Source organism: Amborella trichopoda, chromosome 6 (assembly GCF_054954075.1).
Source record: "Amborella trichopoda isolate Santa Cruz 75 chromosome 6, AtrichopodaSantaCruz75HAP2 v2.0, whole genome shotgun sequence".
NCBI classification, from domain to species: Eukaryota; Viridiplantae; Streptophyta; class Magnoliopsida; order Amborellales; family Amborellaceae; genus Amborella; species Amborella trichopoda.
In genome coordinates this window covers 25,242,644-25,263,422 of record NC_142341.1, presented here as the reverse complement: position 1 = coordinate 25,263,422, position 20,779 = coordinate 25,242,644, and the positions used below count along the sequence as shown (strand labels likewise).

The 20,779-nt window shown below is 40.7% G+C and overlaps 1 protein-coding gene across 11 annotated transcripts in view; it reads left to right on the top strand.

Moving 5' to 3' along the window:
- The first annotated feature begins 1,077 nt into the window (after positions 1–1,077).
- Positions 1,078–20,779, top strand: part of LOC18440113 (GPI transamidase component PIG-S-like protein) — a 68,444-nt gene continuing 48,742 nt past the window's right edge. For 8 of the 11 annotated variants that reach the window (XR_002281932.2, XR_002281931.2, XR_016057915.1 and 5 more), the window contains exons 1-4: positions 1,078–1,221; positions 1,313–2,030; positions 15,594–15,678; positions 15,813–15,902. Coding sequence is in view for 5 of the 11 variants with exons in the window: in XM_020670876.2 (XP_020526535.1) it covers positions 1,107–1,221; positions 1,313–2,030; positions 15,594–15,678; positions 15,813–15,902 (1,008 nt within the window). In the remaining 6 variants the exon portion in view is untranslated. The remainder of the gene's footprint in view (positions 1,222–1,312; positions 2,031–15,593; positions 15,679–15,812; positions 15,903–20,779) is intronic. The other 3 variants (XR_016057916.1, XM_088869946.1, XM_088869945.1) reach the window with 1 other exon arrangement.

The following is a 20,779-nucleotide window of genomic DNA, read 5'->3' as shown; positions in this document are numbered from 1 at the left end:
TCTTCATGAGTTAGAACAGTTGAAAATGGGTAAAATTTAAAATGGTTGGTATGCTAGGTGTATTTTCTGATAAATTTGTCTTCTTTTCTAACTATCTAAAAAAATTAAAGTAACTTCATAATTTAACTTCCTTTTAATATATATACCCAAATAAATATGTTTTTATCAAGCAGCTGTATTATTATGTTGTCTAAGAAAAATTTTCAAAATAAAAAATTAAGAATTAAGAAAGAATTATATAAGAGTTGGAAAAAGTTAAATGTTGACATTTTTTTCTATTTTAAAAAATTCTAAATAAGTAGAATTTAGTCATAATCATGTATTAATTTGTTAGCAACCTTATTGGTTAAGAATTCATAAGGAGAATTTTCTATTCTATAGGTAATAGTGGAGGAGAAAATTCTATTTATACAATAAAAGGCTGTCATTAATTGAGTTTATGATGGTGGTATGGTCCTACAAGGACATTCACACTAAGAAATTTATTACATGTATAGGACCAAGTTGGTTCGGGCTAGGGCCATCTAGTTACCTGTAAAGCTAGCCCAGACCAATTTGAGCTAAGGCAGGGCTTGGGCAAACCTCATCGTAGCACTAGGCTACTGTATAGAGATATAAATGGGTTGAGCCAGCCTGAAGGACCTCTAAGGCCTAACCCTAACCTCAAAGGCCTAGCCTTATATGGGTTGGGTTTAGGCCGTTTGTAGGACCATCGGGTCTGACCATGCCTGATCATGAGGCATATTAGCTCTACAGCCAGGCAGGGATTGAAGATTTCCTTTTTGTGAGGCCCGTCTGGCCTTGATTATATGATTTTCAGTTTAACAGGGTGGAATTGTGCAGGTGCGGCCCAGTGGGTCTCAAAAAGCTCAAGCCCCCCATAGCAGCGTCTGTGGCGTTCATAAAGTCCTTGGGGCCAGGGCAGGGCCAGGCCCATCAGCTTTACGGTCATTCCCGGGCCTTCAGAGTCACAGGCCCGTCTTACATAATCACCGCATGGTGTTTGGGGACCATTTGGTCATTTTCTCACATAGGACATCTTCGCTTATTTATCGATTCAATGAAAAGCGCCAAGCGCATTGAACGCACACTCTCTCAAAGCCGCCATGGCTGAAAACATGAAGCAGCAGCAACAGGAACCAGACATTTGCAGCAGAACCACCTTACCTGGTTCCAAAAGACTCCTCCTCACTCTCTATGTATTCTTCTCTTTCATCATAGGTACAATTTTCTCTCACTCCTCTCTTTTTATGAGTTTGTTCCTTCTCAAAATCATGGGTTTATGATCACCATTGTTGTTTTTCCATTACAGGGGCACCGTTCTTTCTAAAATCCAGGGCCATTTACAGAGCTCCTCTCCCGTTCAAATCAATTGAGTCTCTTGACAACCACCTTTCAATGAACCCATTGCTTTTCCCTTGCCATTTCCACACCGTCTTCCTCGGATTTGGTCAAGAAAATCAGAATATGGGTTTTGCACAGGAGCTGGAGTTTTTAATGTTCCAAAAGATGCAACATATATCCGGTTCAGATCGGGTTTGTGGTGGTTGTGGTGATAATTATTCAGTTTCAGTCACAGTTGATTATATTTCAGGATGTTTTCAAAGTGGGGCACTGGAAAATGAGGTTTCTTGGCCCTGTGGATCTCTCGATTTATCAGAGTTGGAGCAAATTCTCGCCAGTGATGCTGCTTTTGATGAATATATCGAGTCATTTTTGCAGAGGAATGGTGGTCTTTTGAAATATAGAGGTAATGCTTATAGGGTCGTGGTGGTTAATAGGGAAATGGAGAATTCTTACAGGACTGTTATAGGTAAGCATAGGCATGCATGGATTTACGGGAAAATTTCAGAGGGAGATGCTGTTTCTTTGGCGGCACAGTTATTTGTGAATTTCTTTATGAATGGTGGTATTGGAGAGGGGTTGTTTAGTAAAGGGAAAGGTGAGTTCATGCCTATTGCAGCTGATGGGTCTGTTGTTTTAAGCTTCAGTCTTCTCAATGCGAATCCAAATGATTGGGTTTTTGACTGGTAAGCATTTTTCGTAAATCTTAGTCATCAATTGGATGTGTTTCTTTCTCTTTTTGTCTATTTTCTTAATTACTGTTTTTAATTGGATTATGGCTATTTGTCTAGAAGCTACTTTTATAATGCAAAGCATATAAGTAGAGGAGTATGGTATATGTGGTACTATATGGTCACATTCGCATGTCACCAGTTGGTTAATCTCCAGCTATATACCTTAATGAGAATGGATGGTACTCTATGGTTACATTCACTTTCTCTGGGTTGGTTAATCTCCACCTGTATGCCTTTATAGGAATGGTGGTGGATGTAGCCTTGGTGTACAATCCACCATAGTCTGTTGAACTGAGATACACTTCCCATTTTTAGTCCATTTGTGGACTTAAATTGTATTACATAAAGAGGTGGTCTTTTGAGCTTTTAGAATGTTATTTAATGCCACTTTGTGTTTTTGAGTGTTTCAGCTTTGTGGTTCTTGAATACTTAGAACAGGTAGTTCAGTAGTTGTAGTTTGGGATTTCGGTATTTTATTTATTTATTCGCGAATGACTACGCAAGTATTGAGTTTGAAGTAGTGAAAATGAGATGGTCATTTGTGGAAGTTGCAGGATGTTTGTATTCCATAGGATAAATTGTTGATATAGCAATCTGTCACTGATACCAATTACCAATCTCTGATAAGCATTTGGAGAGTGAATAATAGAGGCTTATTGTTAGACCTACAGTAAAGGGAATGTAAGAGTGCCAGCAGAATTACTGCCCTACCAGTCAACACAAAGACATTTGAATGTATTTGGTGGGGCTTCTTAGGCCTTTAATTGTGGTGTTGCAGTGTTGGATGTTTCCAGTAAATAACCCTTGATAATAAATTCTCTCCTCAAGGAAGTAGCAGAACCAGTTCATTAGATTTTTTGACCAGTGCAGAACCAGTTCATTGTAAGTAGGGGACGGAAGGATCATTTTCTGGATGCAGTCATTGTTAAGGTGAAAGCTGTGATTGTATTCCTGTAATTTTTTATGTCCTTGGTTAGAAAATTCTGTTCATTAACCATAGCAAGTTGAGGTTTTATGCTTAAAATGACAAAGATGCACCTATTGGGCATGTGCCATTAGCAACAGCTTCAATGCCTCTTGAGTATGATAAAATCAAGTGTGCAACAACAATACTGGACCCTCCTCTTCAAATTGGATCATCCAACTAGATTTAAATTGTTTCATTTAATGAGACGAAAGTTAGTTTATTTATTGAGCACTTACGTTTATCTACATTCAATACGTCGGTACACAAGTCAGCAATCTGCACAAGTCATCATTCTACTTCATGGTGGAGATGCTATGTAACTTATCCTGTAGATGCTCACTGAAACCATGAGAATCCTTCTCATCAATATAGTTAGGCAGTTTATTCTGTTTCTTACTACGTCAAGTAGTCAAGGAACAATATATATTCCTTAAAAATATTGATGACTCAATTAATCTTGGCATACTTTTGCTTCCATATTCATTCATCTGAAGGTCATGGGACACAATAACCAATGTCTGGTGTAGCACGAATGATGAGCTGTCCTTAGTACCTGTGCTATCTCACAACTTGGATTGTTTGTGAAGCATTTGTTATCCCTGCGATTGTGAGACGCGAAAGCCCTATCAGCCCTCAATAGGCATTCTCTGCTCTCTCTCCCTCCCACTACATGTCTCCTCCTCTGCCACTCCCTCGCCAATGTTCTCCCCTCCTCCCCATCCGCACCTTGGTCCTTATCAGCCCATACCTTCCCCTCTTCTCCCCTCTCCCCCCTTTACCCCTTAAGGATGGCCCTCCATCTGAGGTCCCGTTGGCCCTCAGAACCCCATCCTGTTTCGTAACTATAGCCCATCCCTGTCTTGGGAGAACTCTCTCGGGACTCCTCAGAAAGCCCTTTGTCAGGGTTTCACTCTTCTGTGGATTCTGATTTCATCCTCAACATGGATCTAGCCCAAGGAGACATACATGAAGTCCTCAAGGTGATGGGGTTTACATTTAATGGCCCAAAGAGATTCTGGAGGAGTTCATAGCTGCAGGAGCAATGCCTCAAGGCAAAGCCAAGATCAAGGGCAAACGCAAGCTTACCAACCTCGCGTTAGGACTTAACTACAACATGGAACCGTTAGAGGATACCAACCCCAACCCTATTGCCGACAAGTCTATTTCTGGCAAACAACAACCTAGGCGCTCTTCGAAACGGAAACACCTCTCTTACTAAACAAAAACCTCCGAGGCCTTAGGTCGTTGCACAAGAGAAGCTCCGTTCACGATCTCTACACTAAACACTCCTCCATACTTGCCTTTTATTCGGAGTGTCTGTTGTCACAGGCCCTCTTTCTGGGTCGAACTCCAATCTATGGCCTATGTTGGCCTTCTACCTGCTGTTTAGGAGGGGACTTCAATGTCACCCGGTGGGTCCATGACCGCAGCACCATCCATTTCATTAGTCTCGCAATGGTCCCATGACCGCAGCACCAACCACGTGCTTATACACATGGCACCTCACTCTTTCCACTTGCTCCTCCCCTCATGTGCATCCTCATCTTGACATTTGTCATGTGTCATAATAAAATATATTATTTCCCATCTATTAGGCTTTTGGGATGAGAGAGAAAGAGAGGAGAGGAATGATAGGTACGGATGAGAAAGGGGAGGCTTAGAGAAAACATGGAGCTCATGGGAAGTAAGGTGTGTGGTTTTTATGGATATAGTGAGCTTTCTATCTCTTATAAAGCTCATTTTCTCTCTCTAGTTAGAGATAATAAAGCACTAGCCTCGCGTAAATTTCAGGTAACATGTTCTGTTACATTTAATGATTTATTTTGGCGTGGGATGATCGTGTATGTGCTTCATTTTTTTTCAATCGATGTTTTAATGCAGTATACCGATTGGATGATGATTTTGTAGTGAGATAGATGTTTATTTCCAATTGATATTTATAGTATCATACCAGTTGGAAAGACATCAGTATTTTGTAGCTGTGGTTTTGTACGGGTCCCATGAGTGTGCAACTCAGAGACTCAGGAATTATTTTTCTATCTGGCTGTATCCTAGGAGTGTACTGGCCGGGACCCTTATGCATCTCAGAATTTTATCGAGACAGGGGCGTTTAACACTTCGAAGAAAGCGAGCTCCTCTAGTGTTTCTAGATCCCTTGTTTTTAGGTTCTGTGTTTGGGAGTTTATGTCCATCGTGATGATTGGAAAACCACGGTGAGACCCTCCTAAAGTAACACTCTTTAGCTAGGGAAGGAGCCCTTTCAAATCCATCGTCGGGACCCTAGGCTTTTTTGTGCTCTATACTCTCATCCTTCTTGCCACTGCTTTCTTTATTAACTGCTATATAGCATTTGTTGGCCCCTCTGGGGTTCTTGTATGCGCTGACGCCTTCTTATGGGGTGCCTCATTTTTTTTTGTAAAACTCCTCCCCTCCTCCCCCCAACCCAACCCCTTGCCCCCTTTAGAGGGTAAAGGACCAAACTGCTCCTTGCCCGAGGGTATTTTCCACCCTTAGGCAATGGAAATGCCCAGGTGGGTGCCTAGGCTAGGCGCTAGGCTCTAGCCCCAGTGCTGCTTGGCTTGCCTATGTGGCAGCCCAAGGTACACCCGCCCAGGCCTAGGTAGGGTGCCATAGTCCCCAAGGCTAGGTGTGGTGGCCGCCTCAACCCTAAGTGGCCCACTTTTTTAGACAGTAGTGTATACCCCTTTATCATCTATGATAGTACTACTATCTTTCAAAATAAAAAAAGTAATCATGAAAACAATTTACGAAGTTGTGGAAACAAAAAGTAGTTTAGCAAAAGGTGATCCCTATGCATAGGTGTAAAGAGCAGTGTGCTTTAAAAAGCACTAGGCGGGTGCCCAGGAGGGCACCCAGAACGTGGACGGCCCAGTCAAATCCAAAAGGGATGCCCATTTGAATAAAAAAAAAGATATATAGTATAAAAAAAAAAAAGGTAGTTAGGGCACTTACTTTGAGTTTGATTGCTCAATCTTCAAACTTCCACCTCAAAGATGCTTCTAAGGACTCAAAATCTTCTAAAAAAACCCCCAATCGATTTATAAAACATCAAAATTTAAATCTAATATTAATGGGTGATGTTTTGATAAATTTTTGTCAACTTTGAGAAACCCTTCGATCCTAAAGAAATCACCAAAAACTAGTTTTTTGGAGGCTTTCTCTCTCTAAAATGGGTTCCAATAAGAATTAGGTTTCAAATGAACTTAAAACCATCCTTCTAACCCTTTATATTTTTAAAAAAATCAATACAAAAATAAAAAAATTTCTGCCTCTGGGCGGCGCCCTCCTAGGCAGGTTTTGTACCGCCTAGATGAGGCGTAGGCTCTGGGCGGCCGCCCTGGGCTGGGCGCTGGGCACTTGCCTAGGCGGGTTCTATACCGCCTAGGGACTGCCGCCTAGATTGGCCACCTAGGCCTGGGCGATGCACGCCGTCCTTCTGGACCGCTTAGGTACTGGTCGGTCTGCTTTTTGAATCACTGAAAGAGCATAAATAGCATGCAAGTAATGAGAGCATTGTAAGGGCTTAGCATGAGGAGTAGAGAATGGTGAGAATTAATGTAATCAGAACCAAAGTGGTGGTTGAATTGTTAGATCGGTTGGTTCGCCCCCGGTTCACGGTGGGACCAATCACACGGTAGAGAAAATGAAAAATGCAACAAAAAAAGGAAGAAATAGAGAAAATATGAAAGAAAAGGAAAATATAAGAAATTTAGAAAAATCCATTTTATTTTTTTAAATAGGAGGAACAAAAATAAAATTTTTTATATGTATATATATATAAAGTCAAACTCCACAAGTTCATAAATTTCAGATCTCCAAATCTCCACCCATGGGCTACACAGTGGTACAAAACTCCAAGTATAAAGTACTGCACTACGAACTACAAAGTGCAAACTCATGTTTTAAACATAGTTGTTGGAGGCGGGAGCGGGATCGGTTCGGGGAATGCTGAACCGCCATAGGGTGGAGGCTCCCTGGGGTTAGAATCGATGCCCGTACATTCAGCAAGTTAAAGAGCTAGATCCTAGCATACATGGGAGCGAGATCGCATGTTGCTGGGATAAAGGTTTTGACTTGGAGGGATCTAAGCTCCACTATACATAAAACGAGATAAATTAATATACATAAAACGAGATAAATTAATAGTATATGATAAAATTAGGATCTAACCAATGTCCACTCAATCCATTATTATTTACCTTAGCTTATTAACAATGCCATAGCTATAATACTCCAATTTACTACAATAACATAGTTTAATAATATCATAAATTGACTTGCTATGGTATTAAGTTGTAGTTTTTTAATACCATAGTTCCATAATTCTAGTATACCATGATGTGTTGTGCACCACAATTTAATATATTCTAAATAAATAAATTTATAATACCAAGGAGAGGATTAGTAGTTCAATTAATAGTATAGCTCCTCTCGTTTAAGAGATCCTACAAGCATTTAGACCGAGATCTATTTTATAGGGAGCGAGATCCCTATTTCTCTAAACCCAAATCACTATAAGATTCCTTTGAGGAACTGCGGGATTGAGTTCCTAAAGTCGGACTGTGCCTTTACTCCCAAGGTTCCTGCAACTGTGGTTTTAATCCTCAAAATATAATCATAATGCCTAAATGCTGTAAAAAACACGTCTTCTTCTGTAATTTATCAAACTAATTCAATATTCTTCTTCATCATCATTATCTCTTTCCGCTTCATTTCCATCATCTTCCTCATCATCGAACTCCACCTTTACATCGTCATCTCCAAGTCCAACTGTAAAGTTGCATAGCAAGTTACCAATGTTTCAATTCTAAGTTTCAATTTAAAATTTAAACTTTGAAACTTTCACTATAATGTATAAAATATAAGAATTAAGAAATAAACTAATAAAGCAATTAAACTTAATAATTAAAAATTACCTTCTTATGGTGCTTCCATCTCCATCCAATAATCCAATTGCTCTTCAATTCCTTCTAAAACTGACTTCTTTGTCGTGACAACCTATAGTTCCAAGAAGTGTTCGCTCTCGGTAGTGATTTCTCTTCGAAATCGTGATTCTGTATTTCTGTGGAGGAATTGCCACACATGTTGATGTCTGGAAGTAAGAATTACAATTCCACATTTTTTGAATCTTGTTTCTGTGAGTTTGGAATCTAGATTCAGCCTCCCTAAGTTTTGCGATTCATAGGTGCATGAGACTATGATTCAACCAATATGAGATCTTGCATACAATTTTTAGGAATATCGATCAAACATATTTGGAATCTAGATTCACAACATCAAAACGATTGCCCAAAGAAGAATACCTAACAATGCCACCTGTTATATTGATGGTAGGGCTCAAAAAGAGAGAGAAGGCTCATGCATGGAGACCAAAACCTCCCAAGTAATTCTTCTTCATGCTTCCCTGGGGGCCAGATGGTGACAAGGAACCTTGTCCTTACGCGTGCTCAACTCCATTACCTACCCATGCATCCTATCCATGTAGCCATTTTCATATATAGGGCACATGCCAATAGGGTGGCACTGTGGAACAGAGCATGCACTGTCACTCTTGTTGCCTCTCTCCTTGACGCCCTTTCTACCTCCAAAGCTCACCTTGTGGTTCTCTCCTCATCCATTATTCTCAAACGCTACCCTCAAACAGCTCCCCTTCTCTTGCCTCCTCCAACCTTTCTCACTCATCCACCTCTCTACCATCCTCCCCCTTCATCTTTTAATGACATCCCCCATCCATTGTTTTACCTTGTACAACCCCTCCAACGTTAACCATGCAACAAATCGAATCTAAATAAATATCAAATAGACCACTCCTCAGCTAGAGGCCATCTGTCTCCAACCTTGCAAAACCCCCATTAGACCTCCACCCTCGTGGATGGATGCTCAACACCTTCCCCAAAACACTTTCCTCCACTGACCCCCTCTCTCCCCTTATTATGGGCCAATTCGTAGATCATCTCCTATCCCATGCCAATAGCCATCTCAATACCATTGTGCTACTTTAATGTGTCTTTCCAAGCTCATGCAACACCTTCTGCTTCTTTATTGTTATGATGCCTCTCTCACCCCGTCCTCTTGCGTTGGCTAATTCATTCTACCCCCTGGAATACCCTTGAATCCCATTTAACATTGACTATCGACCCTTTAGCGACTTACCCCTGTTAGTGTCCTTTTGCGTTGTCTAATTCATTCTACTGTCTGGAATACCCTTGAATCCCACTTAACATTGACTATCGACCCTTTAGCGACTTAGTGCTCACTCACCACAACCCTGGCTGTCTCTACACACCTGCCAAATGGTATGAGGATTTTGTCCCAATAATATTTGGCCCCTTACCCACTTGGTACCCAACCAAAAGAAGATCAACTAGCAATGCCACCTAGTATATTGAGATAGCTCCCCTCTCAATCCCCACTATCGAAGGAACTGAGGAGCATGGAAATGACCCCTGGTATCCCATCATCTTCTCCTACTTGGACTATGATCGAGAATTTGGCGTTAAGACATTATACTTGGTAAGATTCTGAAGCAATTGATAAATGCTCAAGATATAGAGATAGTGCTCATGTAGTGAGATTTTTGTATGAAGTGCCTGTCATAGTATCAACGTCTTCCATAGAGCCAATCTAAGCAATAAGAACAAAGAAATTAGGAAAGAAACTTCTCGATCTTTAGTTTGGTATGAACCACAATTCTTGGGTATGGGAACGAGAACAGTTCCGGGGTTGGGGGCAGGATTGACGGATCAAAGCTATACTGAAGATTCCTGTGTTAGGAATCGATGCTCGTATAGCCTCAAAGGTCGGGATCGAGGTCCATGTGAGTTGGGGATCGAGCTCCTTTATTACATAGGATCGAGAAACGTAAGAAGCGAAGTTCCCAAGGGCATCTTTTTGAGTTTCTTAACTCAAGGAGTGCATTACTAAAAGTAATTCAAAATACTATGGAGCAAGGAATAACTTTTATAGGAGCGAGCTCCATTTTCCTAGAACACGAGTTCCTCGTGTAGGTAATAAGGATCCGTGGCTTTAAAAATGTAGCTCTCGACGTTGTTAACCAATAACATGTAGGCTTAGTCCTTCTATAAAATAAATAAGGAACTTTAAAGCGATCCCATATTGGTGGGATCTGGATGCCATATATGGCGATGCTTGTGCTCTGTTATTTTGGAATCTAGATCCCAATACACACTGGAGCGCGAACCATAAGACTAGGGAACTAGATCCTATAACGTTCAGGAACATGAAATTAAATTGTAAGGAACTCGTTCCCTTATAAGATGGAGCGAGATCCCAAAAACGCTATATTGAGTTTCAGATGAGATCTGCTCCGGGAATGAGAGAATCGAGGTTCTGCCAAGGATCGCCAAGCGAGGGAGGAGATCCCGGTAACTAAGGTATCCGCGAACCATAAGACTAGAGAACTAGATCCTGTAACGTTCAGGAACACGAAATTAAATTGTAAGGAACTCGTTCCCTTATAAGATGGAGCGAGATCCCAAAAACGCTATATTGAGTTTCAGATGAGATCTGCTCCGATGAGAGAATCGAGGTTCTGCCAAGGATCGCCAGCAAGGGAGGAGATCCCGGTAACTATGGTATGAACTATGGAAGAATGACACCCTTATTCATTCTCCTGCTTTGCACTTGCATACTCCCCCACAGAAAGCCAACCTCCTAGGCGATCTCAAAGGAGTGTGGCCCCTCCTTAAACCACCCCTCTTGAAGATCTTGGTATGGAATATTCAAGCCTAAGGGGACCCAAAAAGAAAAAGGCCCATTTGCGTATAGCCTCAAGTGTACCCCTAATTTATTAGTAATTATTGAATCCAAGATGTTGTTCCTGCCTTACTGATAATATGTCCGATTTGGCGTTGCCTTTTCATTGGAAAGCCCATGGTTCGCAGGGTGCATCAGGAGTTATATGGGTTGTTTGGGACTTTACTATCCACCAAAGTTGCAATGTCCACATTTGCTCTTTCTCAATTACCGTTTGCTTCTCTAGAGTGTCGGATGGTCGTCCTGACTGGAAACTCTTTGTAGTCTATGGTCCTAATGGACTGAGCCCTGAGGAACCTATTTTGGGTGGACCTCGATCGAGTTGCCTCCTTACCACTCACCACCTACTACATTTGCAGCAATTTCAAAGTCAATAGGTTGTCTTCAAGGAAAAAAGGAAATGGCCTCTTCATAGTTGTTGGATTGGGAGTGGGATAAGGATTAGAAGCGGCGAGACTAGAAGATCCCTGTGGTTGGGAGTGTTGTCCATACAATGCATAGATTAGGGATGAAATCTCCTAAAATGTTAAGGATCTCAATCCCAACCTTTTGGCAATCATGATCTCGACCTTTTGAGATCTTGATCCCAACCTTTTGGTGATTGTTCTCCCAACCTTGAAAGAGTATATATAGTCTAGGATTATATATACTCTTTAAAGTAGGGATCTCTCTATTTATATCTAAGAAGCACTGCAACTATGCTAAAGAATAGCTTTATCAATAGCTGACTATAAATAAAGAAAATCATCAGTTTGGTTGTTATCTTGATATTTAAGGTGGGATCATGGTCCCTAAAAGTGGGGACCGAGGTCCCAAAATTTAAAAATTGAGATCCTTGGAAAATCCTTTCTTAGAGTGTAGGAGGGAGATTTCAGGGCAGGACCTCCACCTAGGTTTGGAGATTCCGGCAACCATGGGCCTCATCATGGCCAGCATGTCAAACTTTCAAGCTATCTGTAGAAATGCTCTCGCTGTCATGCCTCTCAATGGTTTGGACTTCATTGGGTTAAACCATGCGGCCCGCCCAACTCTGTCTAATTTTGCCAGATCTCTCACATCCTTGGAATGGGATGACATTTTCCTCGCAACCCCCAATTTTTGTACCTAAACTTGTTTCAAACCATTTATCCATCCTCCTCCACATGTTCCCTGGGTCTATCAGTGAGAGATCCTTTAGGTTCAAGCTCTCTTGGCTGGATGAGCCGGATCTCTTTAGGCTTACACCACTTTGTTACGGCTCACTCTCCACACATGGCTTGGCCAGATTTTGCCTCCAAAGGAAACTTCAAATGCTCTAATGCCCCCTCAAACATTGGAGCATGCAACTTCGAAGCAACTTTGAGGAGTCAAAAGTGGCCATAACTAGGGAAATTCACAAACTAAATTCTCTCTAGGAATCTAGGGAATTATCCCTAATTGAAAGGAACAGAAAGGCACAAGCTAAAGTAGGATACTAGTATGATCTCTAAAGAGAAGAGATCTTTTACCATCAACACTCTAGGGTTAAGTGGCTGAAATCTGATGATATAAGCACTCGCTTTTTCTGCAAAATTGCCAGTTACAGGCAGCACTAGAATGTGTTACCAAGTGGAGAAAACAATTATGAACTTCTTCTAGAAGCTATTCTCAGTTTAGAAGGGACAGAAACCTTGAATGGCTAACCTTTCCTTCCTATCCCTTCCCAATGAGGGGGCCTTGTGATTAGGCGCCCATTCTTGGAACAAGAAACCCTCAAGGCCATTGAGGACCTCGGGCACGACAAAGACCCAAGCCTAGATCCTGTGGCCTTTTTCAATAACCTTGGGCAAACTGTGCCGGGACATTGTTTGCCTCCTTTAATGATATCCACCCCATAAGCAGGCTCCAAAAGGGCATGAATGCCACTTTCCCCCATACCAAAACTTGAGGGTGCCAAAGAGCTTAGAGATTTCACCAGATTGGCTGCTCAGTAGCTCTTACTAGCTCCTATCCAAGGTACATGCCTCACACCTCGGGGAGGTGATTAAGTGGCTCTGAATCAGGGGACATTTGTCAAGGGTAGAGAAATCTTATAAGGGGCCTTCATGGCGCATGAATGCATTCATTCTAGACACCTAGCCAGAAACTCTGGAGTAATCATTAAAATGGATTGGTGGAAAGCTTATGGAAGGGTGGGTTGAGTCACTCTTAGATGAGGTGCTTCTAAGTACAGGATTGCAAAAAATGGAGGCTATGGATTAGGGGTTATGCCTCATCACCACAATTCTTGATCCTCATTAATGGATCTGCCAACGGCCATTTCCCCTTGTCTAGTGGTCTAAGACAGGGTAATCATTGTCCATTCCTATCTGCCATTGTCGATGAGTTGTTCAGCAGATTAATGGAGAGCCTCTCAGCAAGGAGTGCTCGATGGATTAAATCCTCCAATCAAGGGTTTGAGGTGTCCCATGTACAATATGCAGATGATACGCTGATCTTCTTGGACACATCAACATATTGACACCTTATGGCTCTTTTTAAAGTGCTTCAATGTTTCGACGGCCAAAAATATGTCCAAGTTGCAAATCGTGGGGGTTGCCATTGGCAACCAAACAATTCAAACCTTAGTTGAGAGCTTGGGCTGTGGGTTCAACATGCTGCCAGAAAAATAGTTAGTACAACCCCTGTCCATATGCAAATCGAGGAAACAATTATGGGACTTTCATGGAAAACTTTGGTCATTGACTTGCAAAGTGGTGAGGGAGGTTCCTTTCCCTGGGTGGCTGCCTCACACTCATTAAGGCCCCTCTCTAATGTCCCAATCTACTAAATGTCCTTATTCCCTGCATCCGTTGCTGCATGCCTAGAGCAATTCATTAGAAACTTGTTATGGTTAGCGACCCGGTGGGGAACACAAATTCCACCTGGTAGTGTGGGAGAAAGTTTGCTTGTCTAAGTCAATGGGTTGCCTTGGGATTAGGATCCTAAGGTGATGCAACACTGCACTCTTAGGTAAATAGTGGTGGGGAAAATAAGAAGACCACTTTGGCGGTCAGTAGTTCAACACAAATATGGCACCAAAGGGTAAAGGGTTGAAGGTTGGGATGGCTACCCAAGAGGACAGCTAATGCCAGATCCTCAGGTGTTTGGCAAATCCCTTATCACTAGCTATAACCAGTTTTGTGCAAGCATTTGATTCAGAGCAAAAAGCCGTGACCAAGTTAGATTCGGGACTGACCTTTTGATGCGTGAGTTTACCCAACCGAGAGTCCACAGTTGCACAATCCTTTTGAGTTTTTAGGGGAACTAAGAGTGTGGGACCAAAAATTCTGAAGACCCCTGCAAGAGCAAGAGCTCTTTGACTTACAAAGCCTGTCTTTACTTCTACAATCAACCTATCAGCCCCAGTGGGGCTATGAGCGGCTCGTTTGGACTCTGGCTCCTTACAGGACGTTATGATTTCGTCCTACCATACACTATTGTGAGCCCAACTTCCCCCTTTGATCGCTGACAAAGCTTGGTTCAAACCCATTCCCCCAGAATCCAGGCTTGCTACTGGATTTCTTGCTTGCTACTGGATTTCTTATCCAAGACAATTCTGACAGTGGATCAAATTCACAGGCAAGGCATCCATACTCCAAATAAGTGCGCAAAGTGCAAGAATGCTGAAGAGACTAACAAGGATCCATTCCTCCATTGCACAGTGACCTTATCCATCTGATCTAATCTCCTACATTCCTTGCATTGGAGCTGGGTACTACCACAATCTGTCTCACAATTATTCCGGGCTTTCCTCTCACCTCCATGGCCATCCTCAGGTTTGCTTCTGTGGATACTGTGGACATAGAGGAACATTGGAATTTTCAAAGGGAAAATAGCCTCAAACCAAGCACTTAAAGGTTCCATCAGAGCCTTTGTCATTTGGAAGAAAAACATGAAATATATCAACAGTAGTTCCATAACGAACTTTCTGAGTAACTAGAAAACACTGCTTATGATGAGGCCTGCACCATTAGACAAATCCTCTCTTTGGGGGCTGCAGGACTAAAGATGTACTAAACAGAAACTTTGACGGGTGCTCCCACGGCAACCCTTGTCCAGCACACTTTGGGGGGGGCATGCAGAGACCACCTAGGATACCTCCTCTCCTTCTCTGGCTTTATCATTATAGTTGATTCTACTATGGTCAAGACGATTGCCGTCAAGGCATTAAAAGATTTAACCCAGCTTGGGGTCTCTCTCTAGAGGTTGTGGGAGACTGAAGGAACACCATTTCCTGTGCCTCAGGGTCATCCTCTTGCCCATAGTAGCTGGAGCATTTATTTGATCACATTTTGTACTCTGCAGGTCTATTTAGATCTCCTTTCGGCATACATGGTGGGAGGCTAGCTCAGTGGTTGACACGCTGGCCAAGGAGCTGCCACAGGGAAGGCAACCTTTTGAGCACGGGCACCTTTCCTTTTGTTCCTGGCCAAGTTACTTATTGTCTCCTGTACTCCCATTTTTTTTATTCTTTTGAGGTTCCTCACCTCTGTTGTTTGATGTATAGAGTGACCAACTTGTAGGACGCCTTTTTGTTCTCACTATTACCACTATTAATAATTTATAAATGTTAACTTTTCCTAAAAGAACTCCAATTAATTTGGTTTCTTTCCTTGTACATTTTGTTAAAAGGGAGCTTAGTGTGGATTGGATTTCACCAAATGATTGGAACTTTGATAATTGCAAATTTGTCGATACCCATTTTATCTCATGTATAGTAATATGTACTCAGTCATTCCTTGCATTTTCAGGGATTTTAGAAAGATAGATGAGATCTTTTTGTCCCCTGTGGTGAAGGCATTGGCACCTCTAGCAAATATCAGTGTTGAAAGCCAGGTGGTGCTTTTGCTTTTACTATGAAGCATCTTCACTCTTCTTCCATTACATTACTTTCAAATTTCTGCATTATGTTTCAGGTTTTCCATCGTAAAAGTAGTTCTGTTTCCTAAGACCTTTTTGTTTCTTAGCAGATTTTGTACCACACTCCAAAGGCATCATATTCTTATTGGGATGAAAATTTGGCTAGCTACATCTTCAGTACCAATGACCTTCCATTCTTTGTATGTATAATTTTTCAATTTTGAATTGTATTTCCAGAATGTTAAGGTTTCTTCTAATAATTTTATTAAAAAGAAGAGGGTTTTTAGTAATTATAAAATAATAGGGCTTGTTAAAGAAGTATTAGAATCCAAAGGTTTTAAAATTAGCCGGATGAAGACAGAGTATATGGAATCTAAGTTTAGTAATAATAGGAGGAGAGACAATGAAGTAGTTAAGATTGATGGCTAGGAAGTACAAAAAGACCGCACTTTCGATATCTTAGGTTGATAATCCAGGAAAATGGAGAGATTGAGGAAGATGTCGCACACAAAATTAGAGCTGGGTGGGCGAAGTGGAGATGTACAACTGGAATTTTATGTGATCACCGCATATCAATGAAGCTGAAGGGCAAGTCTTATAGGACAGTTGTGAGACTAGCTTTGCTCTACGGAGCGGAATGTTCGGTGGACAAAAAACATTATAATCATAGAACGAGTGTAGTGGAGATGAGGATGTTGAGATGGATGAGTGTCAAGAGGAGAAAGAATTCGAAATGAATCAATTCGGGAGAATTTAGGTGTGGCACCAATAGGCAATAAGATGAGAGAAAGTAGATTTAGGTGGGTTGGCCATGTATGGCGCAGACCAAGTACAACACCTGTTAGGAGGTGCTAGTTAGTTCAAGTGGAAGGATTGAAAAGGTCAAGGGGTAGGCCCAAAATGATGTGGTTGGAAGTAGTTCGAGAAGATATGAGGACTTAGATCCTCATTGAGGGTGTGGCCTTTGATAGAGTAGAATAGCGGACCAGGATTCATGTAGCTGACCCCAATTAATTTGGAAAAGGCTATAATGATGACGAATCATCTGAGATGTTCTTTTTACTAATTGGTTATATGAGATTTTAAAGTATGACTTCGGATATCCCTACCTCGTGATTTTTTTGGAGGGGCAATGGACCAATTTCCCCCTCTTCCCATTAGGAAGGGAAATACAATGAAGATGGATGGCTCCAAATCTGGATTCTTGCCTTTTTTCGTGTTTTTTGATTCTTTAATCTTGGGCTCGATAGAAATGGAGGAATCAGATGTGGGTTCAGGTTTTTGTCCCCACCTCTAAACGGCTATCAAGCTCATCCAAAGACGCATAAAGATTCATCACCTTCACCAGACTATCTTTCATTCATTGGAGAACCTCTCCTTGGGAACTGACATTATGTAGATTATTGCAGAGATCAATGGGAGAGGAAGAGGAGGAGGAGGATGGTCCATAGGTTTTTCTCTTTCTAAAATATTTGTAGAACAAGCATATGCATCAAACGTAGTGGTAAACACAAACTCAGATAAAAATTTGAGATATTTTTCAGTACAAAAGTAACTGGTTACACCATAGAGAATGCATAACAATAAATAATTTTAAAAATAAGAATAAATAGAAAATGAGAGACATATTTACCTTCAATTGTTTTCGCCATTTTTGTTGAGATCAAAGGACATTTTAGAAGGAACCACCTTGAAGAAGCCATAAACCTCTGCTTAGCTGAAGGTTTACGAGGGTTGCAGTAGAAGTAAAAGCAATTTCCAGGAGTCCATTCCTGGGTTTCAAAGATTAAAGAAGCCAATTTCTCTTCCCGCACCTGCAGCCAGGTAAGGCAAGCAAACCCCACTTTCCCTTTCTTCCTTCCGCAAGTTAAGGGTGGTACAGATAAATGCAATTAGGGTTAGGGCCAGCTGCTTCCCCCTAACTCTGCCATGCCCGGTTCCAAGCCGGTCATACCTGTCCCAAGCTTTGGTAAAGGAGAAGGTCTATGTTAGGTAAACAACTAATGTAAAACTTTGCCACATCTTTCCATGAATCATGAACCTATATGAGGGAACGTGTAGCCGACCCTAAATAATTGGGATAAGGCTCTGATGATGATGATGATGACAACTACTTCCCCCTAAATACATTGAGACTTTCAATTGTCATCTTTTCAAATCACTGCCTCAAAAATCCTACTTTCCAACAGGTCGGCAACTCATGTGTTCCCTAAAAGTACAGAAACCCTAGAAAGATTCCTAGTTACAGTATATAGAAAGATAATTTTCTCTCTCTATAAATGAGACTATGATTCTCTTTCTGTATGGGAGAAGGTGATGTTCTCTGATTTAAATAGAATCCATAGTTACTTTTTTCTCTAATTATTGGCCAAAAGGTGAATACAAAATAGATAATAAGTTATCGTTATCTGAAGATAATGGCCTTTGTGGATTTTTATCCATAAATTAGCAGAAATAACTTGCTTTTATTTAAGAACGAGGAATTTATTCAAAAAACTCAACACCAAGATAATCTAAATGTTCAAGCAATAACGAATGAATCCAGAAAAGTTCAAGTAATAAACAAAACCATGGTGCATGGAGCACTCGCTCTAAGAAATGCTCATGAATATTGTTAAAACATGAATGATAATATCTTTTGGAATGCTCTAGTCTATACCATGGGTGTCTTATTGTAATCATATTTATGGTTTCCATTTGTCAAATCTGATCCCCTGTTCTCCTTTCTGGTTGAATGGTATGCTGTCATCTTTCTATATTTTCCACTCCATATTTTTGGCTTCTCTCTCCGGTGATGATTTTTACAGGATTTTACTTGTGTCACATCACCTCTTTGCCTTTGAGGAGTTCAAAGAGTGAAAAATCATAAAGTGACCATTGTTGAATGGCCAAAACACAGCGAGAAATGTACCAGATCGAGCTGTATAGAGAGAAAAATCGCAGAAAGAGTACATAGAATTTGTTGTAGAAGAGAACCTGTGGGTTTGGTTGAAGGTTTGGGTGATCAAGAAGTGGGGGATTAAGCATTTCGGTTTGAGGGGGAAGTGGAGGTTGATTTCAGGAGTGTTACATTTTTGCAAGTAGAGACAGAGATAGTGTAGAAGAAAGAGGTGAGAGTAAATGTAGAATTTATTGAGAAGTTGGGCAATCAAAGATGTTGGACTTTTGGCAATGAGGATGCATGGAATTGGAGGTTGATTTTCAGCAATGTCTCATTCCCTGAGAGGAGGGAGAAATTGTAGAAGGCAGAAGAAAGAGAAGAGGGGCAATTTAGTCCACCCCCCCCTTGGAAACAGCCAAGTGGAGGCAAGGATATCCAGAGTCATATTCTAAAACTTGGATATCTAATATATTTAAAAAAAACATCTCAGATGTTTTCCTCCTAAAAATTCCAAAATACGTAAAGATCTGTTGGGTGCGTTCACTTTTGATTGATTATGAAGTTATAAATTAAACATCGATGTGCATTCTTTTGTGGGTTTGGACCTTATACCTTCAGTTTTTGTATCTTTAGAATTGATGCAATCCCCGACAGATCAAACTAGATATTTGTGCATTCTTGATCTTGTATCCATCGCCTAAAGAGTGTTTAAATTCCATATCTACATCTTATGCTTTTAGTCAGAATCATATTCAGGCAACTCTACACTCCCTTTTATATATCAAACCTAATTTTTTCATTTATCTTTTTCTGATGAGGATGATTTACTTACTCGACACTATCATAATAAGGTAGTATAAAACATATGATCCCAGATCCTTTTTCAACTCGTAAATTACCCATGACCAAATTAGAGTCCCTAGATGCATGTTATACATTGATAAAATGAATCATTTATATAACTGATTACATTTATGAACATCAACCACATCCCTAGATATTCTAAGCAATCCTTCCTAAGCCATGTGACATTTAGTGTGCCTTCCTTTCCAATGGCTGAGATCAAGTTGGGAGGTTAGCGTGATGAAACCAATAGTTCCAAGCCCTTGTATATTACTCAGGGCTCAGGCCCAGAAGAGTCACAAACTTTGTTCATAATGTCCCTTTGAAAAGACTACTTTGAAACAAGCCCATCCTGGGCTCCTTTTTGAGCCAAAGTTTCTTGATTTGGACTTGGCTTGGGATCCAGTGAGGTGTGTCGAGTTGGCTTGAGACAAACTTGGAAATCTCATCCAAGTTCTTAAGAAGTTACAAGAACAATCCAAAAAGATCCTAGAAATTTATGGAAAATATGAATACGGACCTAGTAAATATTTTTTAGAAATTTTGCACGGGAATTGGAGCTATGTTTGACTTAAATTCAATTAATTTTCCATTGAACATCCTTACATTAACTAATGGAATTTGCGAAATTTCTATCTGTATAAGGTATTATAAAAAAATTATCTGCAGCATACAAGTAGCTGAGAAAATAGAATATCATTTAGAGCATATAATGTCATAGACTCACAATCATGGATAATCAAATATTATGGAACATAAATTATCGTGTAGATTTCTGAGATCAATAACCAAATTTTTGATACAAATAGGAATAGCAAGAGAAGTTATATGTTTTATCAATATTGTAGTTATTTTATTTATTTATTTATTTTTGGGAGAAAAGGCAACCATATATTACTTCATAGGGTAACACAAAATGTTCCCACAGGCAGCCTACATTTTGGGTGATCTATAAAAAAGAAAACAAAAAAGAAATAAAGGAAAAGAAAGGAGAAGAAAAATAGAAGAGAGAGGCGATGGAGCGAAGGGAGAAGAAAATAGAAGCGATGAGAGAGACGTGGTGGAGGCAAGGGAGAGGAGAAGAAGAGGGCAGGGGAGAGAAAGGTTGTAGGGACATGCTCTTAACCAGTCAAAAAATGGGGCAGAGAGCAAGGTCGCCGCTGGTCAAAACGTGGTGCTAAGTGAAGGTTATCATCTTTGTTTCATTTCTTGTTTCTTCTTTAGTTAGACCTTGTTGCTCTGTGTGCAAAGTATCCTATGGGAGGATGAAGGGCCTCTTTCACTTTCTATTGTTTATAATTCTTCTTCACCCCTCCCCCTAGTTGTCTCCCCATACTTCTTGGAATTTCTCTA